Source organism: Gorilla gorilla, chromosome 1 (assembly GCF_029281585.2).
Source record: "Gorilla gorilla gorilla isolate KB3781 chromosome 1, NHGRI_mGorGor1-v2.1_pri, whole genome shotgun sequence".
In the NCBI taxonomy this organism is placed as follows: domain Eukaryota; kingdom Metazoa; phylum Chordata; class Mammalia; order Primates; family Hominidae; genus Gorilla; species Gorilla gorilla.
The window spans coordinates 202,063,108-202,076,356 of NC_073224.2; the positions used below are offsets into that span (position 1 = coordinate 202,063,108).

General features: G+C 44.2%; 1 protein-coding gene across 8 annotated transcripts in view; it reads left to right on the forward strand.

The window, feature by feature from the left end:
* Positions 1-13,249, forward strand: part of INPP5B (inositol polyphosphate-5-phosphatase B) — an 83,313-nt gene that overhangs the window by 42,025 nt on the left and 28,039 nt on the right. For all 8 annotated transcript variants that reach the window (XM_063700208.1, XM_063700211.1, XM_063700215.1 and 5 more), the window contains 2 exons: positions 10,586-10,682; positions 12,312-12,479. In XM_063700208.1, coding sequence (XP_063556278.1) covers positions 10,586-10,682; positions 12,312-12,479 — 265 coding nt within the window. The remainder of the gene's footprint in view (positions 1-10,585; positions 10,683-12,311; positions 12,480-13,249) is intronic.

Sequence of the window (13,249 nt, forward strand, 5' to 3'; positions counted from 1 at the left end):
AGACGGAGTCTTGCTCTGTCACCAGGCTGGAGCTCACTGGTGCAGTCTCGGCTCACTGCAATCTTTGCCTCCTGGGTTCAAGCGATTCCCCTGCCTCAGCCTCCTGAGTAGATGGGACTACAGGCGCGCATCACCACGCCTGACTAATTTTTTGTATTTTAGTAGAGACAGGGTTTCATCATGTTGGCTAGGCTGGTCTCAAATTCCTGACCTCGTGATCTGTCTGCCTCGGCCTCCTAAAGTTCTAGGATTACAGGCATGAGCCACCATGCCTGACTGACTTCTTATAATCTTTTATGAAAAACACATTTCAGTTTCTTTACACACCTTGCATGTAAAACTGTTTTTATTTCCCAAAGATTACTTAAGTCATGTGAACTAAAAGGCATTACACTTTTTACTTTTCTGACAAAAAATATTTTATTTAAGCCTTTTTCTTTTTTTGGACAGAATCTTGCTCCGTCGAGTGTAATGCCGTGAACTTGGCTCATTGCAACCACCGCCTCCCAGGTTCAAGCAATTCTTCTGCTTCAGCCTCCCAAGTAGCTGAGATTACAGGCATGCACTACCATGCCCAGCTAATTTTTTTTTTTTTTTGAGACGGAGTCTCGCTCTGTTGCCCAGGCTGTAGTGCAGTGGCGCGATCTCAGCTCACTGCAAGCTCCACCTCCTGGGTTCATGCCATTCTCCTGCCTCAGCCTCCCAAGTAGCTGGGACTACAGGCGCCCGCCACCATGCCCGGCTAGTTTTTTGTATTTTTTAGTAGAGACCGGGTTTCACCGTGTTAGCCAGAATGGTCTCAATCTCCTGACCTTGTGATCCACCTGCCTCGGCCTCTCAAAGTGCTGGGATTACAGGCATGAGCCACTGCTCCCGGCCCCATTTTTATTTTATTTCTTGATTGTATGCTAAACGAGGGGTAGATTATTCAAGCCTCTCCATTTTAGACCATTTAGGGTAAGTTCCTGACGTTGCCATGGCATTTGTAAACTGTCCTGGCGCTGGTGAGAGTGTAGCAATGAGGATGACCTAGGTCATTCTCGTGGCCATCTTGGTTTGGTGGGTTTTAGCAGGCGTTTTTACTGCAGCCTGTTTTATCAGCAAGGTCTTTATGACCTGTGCCTTGTGCCGACCCTCATATCTCATCCTGTGACTTAGAATGCCTAACTCTCTGGGAATGCAGCCCAGCAGGTCTTAGCCTTATTTTACCTAGCTCTTATTCAAGATGGAGTTGCTCTGGTTCAAATGCCTCTGATAAAATGATTTAAGTTATTGAGGGATTTTACCCACAGTAGTGACGTGTCCGGATTTGTGTTTTTTCTTTTTTTTGAGACAGGGTCTCACTGTAGTGCCCAGAGTGGAATGCAGTGATACAATCATGGCTCACTGCAGCCTCGAGCTCCCTGGCTCAAGCTGTCCTCCCCCTTCACCTCCTGAGTAGCTGGGACTACAGGTTTGCACTACCATGCCCAGTTAATTAAAAAAATATATTTTGGGAGGCTGAGGTGGGTCGATCACCTGAGGTCAGGAGTTTGAGACCAGCCTGACCAACATGGAGAAATCCCATCTCTACTAAAAATACAAAAATTAGCTGGGTGTGGTGGCACATGCCTGTAATCCCAGATACTCGGGAGGCTGAGGCAGGAGAATAGTTTGAACCCGGGAGGTGGAGGTTGCAGTGAGCCGAGATTGTGCCATTGCACTCCAGCCTGGTTAACAAGAGCGAAACAACATCTCAAAAAAAAAATTTTTTTTTTTTGTAGAAATAGGGTTTTACCATGTTGTCTTGGATTCCTGGACTCAAGCAATCCTCCTGCCTCAGCTTCTCAAAGCCTTGGGATTACAGGCATGAGCCACTGTGCCCACCCAGATTTGTGTTTTCTTCTAGGTGTTGGCAGAATGGGATTGGAGGAGGTGAAAATGGAGGTAGGAAAATCATTAAGTGGGCTTTCCAGAAACATTAAGGGCCTAAACTAAGGCATGACAGTAGGGATAGAGAAGACAGTCAGATATACAAATATTTAAGAGAGGCTGGGTGAGGTGGCTCACGCCTGTAATCCTAGCACTTTGGGAGGCCAAGGTGGGTGGATTGCTTGTGGTCAGGAGTTTGAGAGCACCATGGCCAACATGGTGAAACCCCGTTTCTACTAAAAATACAAAAATTAGCTGGGTGTGGTGGTGCATGCCTGTGATCCCAGCTTTCTTGAGAGGCTGAGGCAGGAGAATCGCTTCAACTCAGGACACAGAGGATGCCGTGAGCTGAGATCATGCCACCACACTCCAACCTGGGCAACAGAGTAAGACTCTGCCTCAAAAAAAAAAAAAAAATTTAATAGAGGATTCATAAGACTCGGTGACCGAACATGGGGAAGAAAGGAAAAATATCTATTGTCACCTATTAGATTGGGTGACAAAAAGATTGGAGGTCTGAGGTTGGAAAAAGGACAGAGTGGGAGTAGGGAAGCAGGAGAGGAGAAAAGACAGGAAGCTGTGGCCAGAGGGGGAACTGTGGGGCTGTGTAATGGCAAATCTGGTCAAGAGCTGCTCTGACAGCCAGCTTCCGTGCCAGGTTCTAGAGAGGAGATTCCGAGAAGACCGCCCTGTGGCTGGAAATCCCCCACATCATGCCTTAAAGTTTCCATAGGTAGTGTAATGAGTGAAGATGTTCTAGTCCTTGCTGGACTGTCCTGAGAGACCCCCTGTGAGAAGACATCGACAAGATGCAGGGCCATTTTCCCATCAGTACGCTATGCACCCCTGGCTGTGAGCTGAATCCACAGAGACAAACTGTCGGTCCTTAGGAGATGACGTTTCAGTCTGCTAGGAAGTACCTAAAGAAACATCCTGAGAGAGTCATTAGAAACCACTGACATGCAGAAGCAGAGCACTTCCTCATAACTCCTTAGTTTGAAAAGTGCAGGTGCCTTTCCATATGGTAAAGGCCCCTGAAATTTTGATATTTAAAATCTCCACTTTATAGATGAAGAAACTGAGACCCAAAGAGCAGAAGTGACTTCTCATGTCACACAGGAAGATAGTAGTAGAGCTGGACGTCAGCTGACATTTCCTGATACTTTGCTGTACTTAATACTTAGAGTGCCTGCTGTGCACTGGGCAAGGAAGCAGAAGAAAGAAGACCAAGTCCCTGCCTTACAGAGCTCACGATTTAGTGGAAATGGCATCCAATAATAATGAATAAATATAAGTTTTAATATCAGGTCGGTCGTGGTGGCTCATGCCTGTAATCCCGGCACTTTGGGAGGCCGAGGCAGGCAGATCACCAAGTCAGGAGTTCGAGACCAGCCTGACCAACATTGTGAAATCCCATCTCTACGAAAAATACAAAAATTAGCTGTGTGTGGTGGCGCACGCCTGTAATCCCAGCTACTCAGGAGGCTGAGGCAAGAGAATCGCTTGAACCTGGGAGGCAGAGGTTGCAGTGAGTTGAGATCGTGCCATTGTACTTCATCCTGGGTGACGAGAGAGACTCTGTCTCAAAAAAAAAAAAAAAACCAAAAACAAAAATTAGCTGGGTGTGGTGGCACCTACCTGTAGTCCCAGCTACACGGGAGGCTGAGGTATGAGAATTGCTTGAACCCAGGTGGCAGAGGTTGCAGTGAGCTGAGATTACCCCACTGTACTCTGGCCTGGGTGAGAGTGAGTGAGACTCTGTCTCAAAAAAAAAAAAAAAAAAGAAAAAAAAAGAAAAATTCAAGGTAAACATGGAGATCTGTGGGAACACCAGACAAACTTCCAGTTGAAAGTAGTTCGGCTGGGCGCAGTGGCTCACACCTGTAATCCCAGCACTTTGGGAGGCTGAGGCGGGCGGATCATGAAGTCAGGAGTTCAAGACCAGCCTGACCAACATTGTGAAACCCCGTCTCTACTAAAAATACAAAAATTAGCTGTGTGTGGTGGCGCGCGCCTGTAATCCCAGCTACTTAGGAGGCTGAGGCAGGAGAATCGCTTGATCCTGGGAGGCAGAGGTTGCAGTGAGTTGAGATCGCACCATTGCATTCCATCCTGGGTGACAAGAGAGACTCTGTCTCAAAAAAAAAAAAAAAAAACCGAAAACAAAAATTAGCTGGGTGTGGTGGCATCTGCCTGTAGTCCCAGCTACGCAGGAGGCTGAGGCATGAGAATTGCTTGAACCCAGGAGGCAGAGGCTGCAGTGAGCTGAGATTGCCCCACTGCACTCTAGCCTGGGTGACAGAGTGAGTGAAACTCTGTCTCAAAAAAAAAAAAAAAAAAAAAAATTCAAGGTAAACATGGAGATCTGTGGGAACACCAGACAAACTTCCAGTTGAAAGTAGTTCGGCCAGGCACGGTGGCTCACGCCTGTAATCCTAGCACTCTGGGAGGCCAAGGCGGGCGGATCATGAAGTCAGGAGATCGAGACCATCCCGGCTAACACAGTGAAACCCCGTCTCTACTAAAAATACAAAGAAATTAGCTGGGTGTGGTGGCGGACTCCTGTAGTCCCGGATACTCGGGAGGCTGAGGCAGGAGAATGGCGTGAACCCGGGAGGTGGAGCTTCAGTGAGCCGAGATCGTGCTGCTGCACTTCAGCCTGGGCGACAGAGCAAGACTCCATCTCAAAAAAAAAAAAAAAGAAGATGAAATGGAAATCTTTTTATGTGTATTATTTTTTCAAATTGCTACTAAGTTGTTAGGACTTAAATACTTATTTGGCCCTAACTACTTAAGTAGAACTGTTAGAGATTCCTTTTGGCCTAGAGGTACCTTGAGAAAATTATTATTATTATTATTTTGAGGCAGAGTTTCGCTCTTGTTGCCCAGGCTGGAGAGCAATGGTGCGATCTCGGCTCACCGCAACCTCTGCCTCCCAGGTTCAAGCGATTCTCTTGCCTCACCTTCCCGAGTAGCTGGGATTACAGGCATGTGCTACCACGGCTGGCTATTTTGTATTTTAAGTAGAGACGGGGTTTCTCCATGTTGGTCAGTCTGGTCTCGAACTCCCAACCTCAGGTGATTTGCCCACCTCGGCCTCCCAAAGTGGTGTTGGGATTACAGGTGTGAGCTACTGCGTCTGGCCTCAGAACTGTTAATCAGGACCCCCATGGAACACCATTATCAACTAGAGTACAATGCTTCTGTACAGTTCCACTTGCCTTTAGTCTTTTTTTTTTTTTTTTTTTTTTTTTTTGACAGTTTCACTCTTGTTGCCCAGGCTGGAGTGCAATGGCGCGATCTGGGCTCACTGCAACCTCCGCCTCTCGGGTTCAAGCGATTCTCTTGCCTCAGCCTCCCAAGTAGCTGGGATTACAGGCATGCGCCACCATACCTGGCTAATTTTGCATTTTTGGTAGAGATGGGATTTCTCCATGTTGGTCAGGCTAGTCTCGACCTCCCGACCTCAGGTGATCCGCCTGCCTCGGCCTTCCAGAGTACTGGGATTACAGACCTGAGCCACTGCTCCTGGCGCCTTTAGTCTTATAGATACCACTCATTTCTAAAGTTACTTAGGTAAACACTTTTTCCCCTACTCCCTTCAATGAGGTGGTTTCATACCTTTGTGATATAGGTTAGACACTTTTGTCATTTTCTGCATTTTACTCCGGAATCTCCTGACGTCCTAAGTGATTTTTTAAAATTTTGTATACATTAAGGTTCATTATTATTTTTTTTTTTTTTGAGACGGAGTCTCACTCTTTCGCCCAGGCCAGAGTGCAGTCGCGCGATCTCGGCTCACTGCAAGCTCCACCTCCTGGGTTCACACCATTCTCCTGCCTCAGCCTCCCGAGTAGCTGGGACTACAGGCGCCTGCCACCGCGCCCGGCTAAATTTTTGTAATTTTAGTAGAGACGGGGTTTCACCGTGTTAGTCAGGATGGTCTCGATCTCCTGACCTCGTGATCCACCTGCCTCGGCCTCCCAAAGTGCTGGGATTACAGGCGTGAGCCACCGCACCCGGCCAAGGTTCATTCTTTGTGTTGTAAAAATCTGTGGGTTTTGAAAGCCATAGATAGTACCATGTATCCACCATTATAGTTTCTTTTGAGTATAGTTTTGCTGTCCTAAAAAGTCCCGTTCTTCATTTATTTGACCCCACCCTCACCCCCCAAACCCCTGGCAACCATTGATCTGTTTACCGTCTCTATAGTTTTGTCTTATCCAGAATGTTGTGTAATTGGAATCATATAATAAATAGCCTTTTCAGATGGACTTCCTTCACTCAGCAATATGCATTTAAGATTCATTCATGTATTTTCATGGCTTGATAACTAATTTTTTTAATTGCTTAATATTTTATTATATGGATGTATCACAGTTTATTCATCTGTTGAAATATATCTTGGTTGTTTCCAGTTTTTGGTGATTTTAAATAACGCTGCTATAAACATTTCTGTGCAGGTTTTTATGTGTACAAAAATTATTTTTCTTGCCATATTTTTTAGAGGTGGGATCTCCCTCTGTCACCTAGGCTGGAGTGCAGTGACAAGATCACACCTCACTGCAGCCTTGAACTCCTGGGCTCAAGTAACCATCCCTCCCCAGCCTCCCAAGTAGCTAGGACTATGGGCATGTGCCACTACTTTTATCTTATTTTATTTTTATTTTTATTTAATTTAATTTTATTATTTTTTAAGAGATGGGGTCTCTGTTGTCCAAGCTGATCTCAAACTCCTGGGCTCAAGCAGTCCTCCTGCCTCAGCCTCCCGAATAGCTGGGACCATAGGCACAAGCCATGGTGCACCCAGCGTACTTTCAGATCAGTAAGTATCTAGGAGTGTCATGGGTAGAACATATGGTAAGACTGTTTAACTTTTTAAGAAACTGCCAAGCTGTCTTCCAAAGTGTCTGTATGATTTTCCATGCCTACTATCGATGGATGAGAGTCACCGCTCCTCTGCATCCTTGTCAGCAATTGGAATTGTCAGCTGGTTTTCTTTTTTTTTAATTTCAGTCATTCTAACAGATGTCCCAATACACCATTACTAACTCAAATACCTTAGCTCTCTAAGCTTTATTATAGCTCAGTGAGAGTAAAGAAAGAGAAGTAGAATCCAGCTGGGGATTGCATTTCCAGAAATAATTATTAAGTAACTATGGGTTAGTAGAACTCTAGACATAACCCATTCTAGTTCTCTTTTCTTATTTTTGTTATATTTTGGAGACAATGGGAAGATTACCTCAAACATTCCAAAAGAATGCTACAGACTTGAACTTGGATGTTACGTATTTAAACATATAAGGCACACAGGGGCCGGGTATAGTGGCTCATGCCCGTAATCCCAGCCCTGGGAGACCTGAGGTCAGGAGTTTGAGACCAGCCTGGCCAACATGGCAAAACCCATCTCTACCAAAAATACAAAAATTACCTGAGTGTGGTGCTGCGTGTCTGTAATCCCAGCTACTCAGGAGGCTGAGGCAGGAGAAAAGCTTGAACCCGGGAGGCAGAGGTTGCAACACTTGCGCCACTGCACTCCAGCCTGGGCAACAGAGCGAGACCCTGTCTCAAAAAAGAAAAACATATAGACACATAGGGATTCAGGTTCATTGCGCATTTAATATTGAATTGTGTGACTGCACTGCCTATAATGTGCTGGGTGGTATGCTGAATGATGGGGATACAGTGATGCATAAATCAGACAAAGTCTAGTCCTCAGTGAGCTTACAGTCTAACTGGGAAGAAAAAACACCTACAGTACACAGCAATCAAGACTGTGATGGGGAGTACAGGGAGCTATGGAAACACCAATGTCAGGGCATCTAACCAGCCTAGGAGAGGTTAGAGAAGTCTTCTTGGAGGAAATGACCTCTAAGATATGGCCTATAGCAGGAGTTGGTGAAGTGCAGCCTATAGACCAAATCCAGCCTGCCATCTGCTTTGGTACAGCTCATGAGCTAAGAATGATTTTTTGCATTTTTAAATGTTTGAAAAGATTCAAGAGAATAATGCTTTGTGATATGTGAAAATTTTATGATATTCAAATTTCAGCATCTATAAATAACATTTCGTTAGAATGCAGCCACACTCGCAGCTGCTTTTGCACTATAGCAGCAGAGTTGAACAGTTGCAAGAGACTGTATGACCTGTAAAGCCTAGGATATTTACTCTGTGGCCCTTTACAGAAAAAGTTTACTGACCCCTGGCACAGGATGGGTAGGAGTTAGCCTTATAAGGCAGAATGAAGAAGAGGGAAGTTGCTTTCTGACGGGATCTTTGTATAGCTGCAGTAACCTTAATATGCTTAGAGCATGGCATCAAGGAGGTAGGGGCTGAAGGACTGTGGTGAGTATTGGGGCTAGAGCAGTGGGTAGGATCCAGACTGGGAAGAGCCTTGGCAATTGTATGTATGGATTTGGGTTTATCCAGTATGAAACCTTTAAAAGATTTAAAGTGATGTGATCCGATTTACTTTTTAAAAAATCCTCTGGCCACAGTGTAGAAACTGGGTTGGAGAGGGTGGGGTGAGAAAAGAGGCAGGGAAACTAGTTGAGGCTTTTATAGTCATTCAGGGGAGATGTTGGTAACCTAGACTAGCACAGTGACACTGGGGATAGGAATATATTGGTTTGAGAGGCATTTAGGAAGCAAAATTGAAAGGCTTTGGTGTCTTAGTTTAGCCTTAGTCTATAGGCTGTTATAACAAAATACCATAGACTGAGTGGTTTATAAGCAACAGAGATTTGGCTGGGTGTGATGGCTCACACCTGTAATCCCAGCACTTTGAGAGGCTAAGGTGGGAGGATCATTTGAGCCCAAGAGTTTGAGACCAGCCTGGGAAACATGGCAAAACTCCATCTCTACAAAAAAATACAAAAAGTTAGCTGGGCATGGTGGCTTGTGCCTGTTAATGCCAGCTACCAGAGAGGCTGAGGTGGGAGGATCACATGAGCCCTGGAGGTCAAGGCTACAGTGAACCATGATCAGGCCGCTGTACTCCAGCCTGGAGACCCTGTCTCAAAAAAAAAAAAAAAAAAGAAAATAATTAAAAAAACATACAGGAAAAACACCACAAAACAAAAGCAGAGATCAGAGATTTATTTTTCACAGTCTTGGAGGCTGAGAAGTCCAAGATCAAGGTGCTGGCAGATTCAATGTCTGGTGAGGGCCTGCTTTCTGGCTTAGTGGCAGCTGTCTTTTTTCACTGTGTTCTCACATAGCAAAAGGGGAACTCTAGTCTCCTCAACCCTTATAAGGGCACTAATCCCAATCATGAGGGCTCCACCGTTGTGACCTAAACACCTCACACCTCCTAAAGGCCCCAACTCCTAGTACGTTATCTTGGGGGTTAGGATTTCAACATATGACTTTGGGCAGGGGTATAAATACTCAGTCTATAGCATTTGGTGATTGATTGGAGGCATTGAGGTGTAATTATTTTCATGTTCAAATGATTATGCTTTCTTTTTTCAAAAGTTTTTTTCTGGTTCATGTGAATGCATGGTTGAGAAATCCATGTTTAGTAATAGTCTTCACAGCAAAATTCTTCAGTGGTGTTTCATTCCTCCAGAGCTCCTTCCCATAACTTGGGTTTTAAAATCACATCTCTCTGTGACCGCTTCATGTTGTTCCCTGTTGACAAGAGATCTGGCTTTTAAAGAGCAGAGAAGCTATTGGCAGATTAATTTTCCTTTCCAGGTTTATCTTGGTTTAACGACTTTCCCAAAATATTTCTGGGTTGGGCCCTTGGGCTGTTTGGTTTTCAAGGCAATTTGTCAACAATGACAAGCGCTTCTCATTTTCTAGAGCTGTTAGACTATTTCCAGTTTTAATCTCTGACCCTTGCCTTTCTCCTCTTTGGAGTGGAAGTCACTATGTTATGTGTTATAATATGTTGTATTGCTTTTAAAGTGCCTACTCATATGTCAACTCAGTTGACCCTACATTAAACCTGTGAAGAAGGCAGGACAGGTCAAATTACTGAGATTGAGAGAGGTTAGATGGCTTTTCCAAAGTCAGGAGGTAATAAATAATAAAGCAGGTGATAAAACTCAGGTTTTCAGATTTCATGGTTTTATTCTTTCCTTAGTGTACCCTTTATCCAAGAAAAGGGAGTTAGACTAGCTGGAATAGTTACATTTTCAGCAGTAAAGATACCCGGATGAGATACTTTTTTCTCCTTCTGTGTATGGTCTGTGGGACTTCACCCAGACATCAGCATAGGCCCTTTGAAGCAATATGTGGACTACCAATAATTCCTAGACTACAATTTCCGAAGCTGTTGTATGTATATTAAAGAATATGTATGTTTAATTAATTCATTAATTAATTAATTTGTTTGTTTGTTTGTTTTTGAGATGGAGCTTTGCTCTTGTTGCCCAGGCTGGAGTGCAATGGCACGATCTTGGCTCACTGCAACCTCCGCCTCCCGGGTTCAAGCGATTCTCCTGCCTCAGCCTCCCGAGTAATTGGGATTACAGGCATGCACCACTATGCCTGGCTAATTTTGTATTTTTAGTAGAGACGGGGTTTCTCCATGTTGGTCAGGCTGGTCTCGAACTCCTGACCTCAGGTGATCCACCTACCTTGGCTTCCCAAAGTGCTGGGATTACAGGCATGAGCCACCATGTCCAGCCTATGCATGTATATTTTAATTTCTTCTCCTTCCCTTTAGGTGGTTCTAACTTTGATGGTTTGAGACCAAATGGGAAGGGAGTGCCTATGGACCAAAGCTCCAGGGGTCAAGATAAACCAGAAAGCTTGCAACCAAGGTAATGCAACTCTCCCTTCATTTGTCCTTTGTAGGACTGAGGTTCTCCTCACAGTACTGAGACCATTTTGGGTATAATGTAAGTTGTCCCAGGGTAGCTGGCCTAGGAAGTGTCCTTTTTTTTTGAGACAGAGTTTCGCTCTTATTGCCCAGGCTGGAGTTCAGTGGCATGATCTCGGCTCACCGCAACCTCCACCTCCTGGGTTCAAGTGATTCTCCTGCCTCAGCTTTCTTGAGTAGCTGGGATTACAGGAATGTGCCACCACACCCGGCTAATTTTGTATTTTTAGTAGAGATGGGGTTTCTCCATGTTGGTCAGGCTGGTCTTGAACTCGTGACCTCATCTGATCCTCCCATCTTGGCTTCCCAAAGTGCTGGGATTACAGGCATGAGCCACCGTGCCTGGCTGGAAATGTTCTTAATAATACCTGACATTTATTTGCACTTACTGCCAGGCACCCTGCTCTTATTTGGACTATCTTATTTTAGCCTAAGAGGTAAGTACTTTTTTCTGTTTTACAATTAAGGAAACTCAGGTAATGAGAAGTTATATAACTCACCCAAGGTCCCAGAATTATCAAGTGGCCAATCTAGGATTTGAAACTGGCAGTCTAGCCCTCCCTTGAAAATGTACATTAGAAACGTTTGATTTCACTCTTTCATTCTTTTAGGTGTTTCCTGACTCTGAAGTGACTTTTTTTCCTGTTTTATTTACTCTTTCCTGACTCGCCCCTGAGGTGTGTTATTATATAAATATCTGAAGTCTGTACTCCAGTGCCCCCTACTGAATATCTCCAGAATCTGTCTGGTCAAGATAAAACACTTACTTGTATCAGTATTTTAGTTAACGACTATAAATACAGTACAATGCAAATAATAATAAAATATAAATTCTCATTGCCTTTCTTTTTATTTTGGATTATTCCTGTGGAATAGATGTACAGAATAGAATGATCAAGTTAAAGGACCTAGAGGGTTTTACAGTTTTTTTCTTTTTTTTTTTTTTTGAGACAGAGTCTCACTTTGTCACCCAGTCACTGCAGCCTCCGCCTCCCAGGTTCAAGTGGTTCTTGTGTCTCAGCCTCCCGAGGAGCTGGGATTATAGGCATGCGCCACCACACCCAGCTCATTTTTGTATTTTTGGTAGAGATGGGATTTTGCCGTTTTGGCCAGGCTGATCTCGAACTCCTGGCCTCAAGTGAGTTGCCTCCCTTGGCCTTCCAAAGTGCTGGGATTACAGGCATGAGTCACCACGCCCGGCTTGTCAATTACATGATTGAATCCCATACTCTGCCACCATTCATGTGGGTGAGGCATTAATGACACTGGGTTTCATTTTTCTCATTTAGAACTGAGGGAATTAGATTATCTTTAAGATGCCCCTCTGGTCTGAGATTCTGTGACTCTATTATTAGGAAAATCTCCAGACCAATATATTATACAATCAACAAAATATAAATTTACTTAATTCCACATAGAAATAGTGTTGTTTTAGTAAATAAATTTTACTTTGGCCTCCTTTAGTCTTCTGTGACTTAGATGCTTGTATAGGGGAACTTTTAGCTTTGTATTCATTCATTTTGCCATGGGGACTCATCCACATATGAAAAAAATACTTTTGTTTTTCCAGACAGAATAAATCCAAGTCTGAAATTATTGACATGGTTCGCTCCTCCACTATCACAGTGTCGGACAAGGCTCATATTTTATCCATGCAGAAGTTTGGACTGCGAGATACAATTGTGAAATCACATCTACTACAGAAAGAAGAGGATTACACCTATATCCAGAACTTCAGGTAGCTAACTGGGTTCTAGGATGTTTTCAGAGCAGAATGATCATTTGGCTCTCTGGAATTTGAGCACTTCCTCCTATACCTGGATTTGGAGACATACTCTTCTATAAAATCTCTCCCCTCATTTTCGAAATGAGTGATTCCATGCATTCTTTATTAACAGGCATTTATTCTGTGCCCTTTCTAGGTGGGCACGGTGATAGGTGTGGTATAGTGGGAGTGACATGACTTGCAGATAGTTACAGAAATATTTGCGGAGACAAATGGGTACAGAAGAAGGAGCGCCATCCTGATTCTTTTATTTATTTATTTTTTATGTTTTATCTTTTTGAGACAAGGTCTCGCTTTGTTGCCCAGGCTGGAGTGCAGTGGTGCAGTCACAGCTCACTGTAGCCTCAGCCTCCTGGGCCCAAGTAACCCTCCCACCTCAGCTGCTGGAGTAGCTGGTAATACACATGTGCACCACATGTGTAGCACTAGCTAATTTTTTAATTTTTGTAGAGACAGGGTTGCACTATGTTGCCCACATGGGTCTCAAGCTCCTGGGCTTGGGCAATCCTCCCGCCTTGGCCTCCCAAATTGTTGAGATTATAAGTGTGAACCACCACACCTGGCCTCCTGATTCTTACGTATCCCTCCAAGGTTTTATACTCCCTTGGTCATTCTGGGCCTTTGAAGAAAGTCATTTAAAATGAAATTACTAAAATGAAGTTAGCTGGTGTTAGGTAATCTTTTTAGGCAAGATTACTAAAAGCTAAATTAATAAAGGTTGT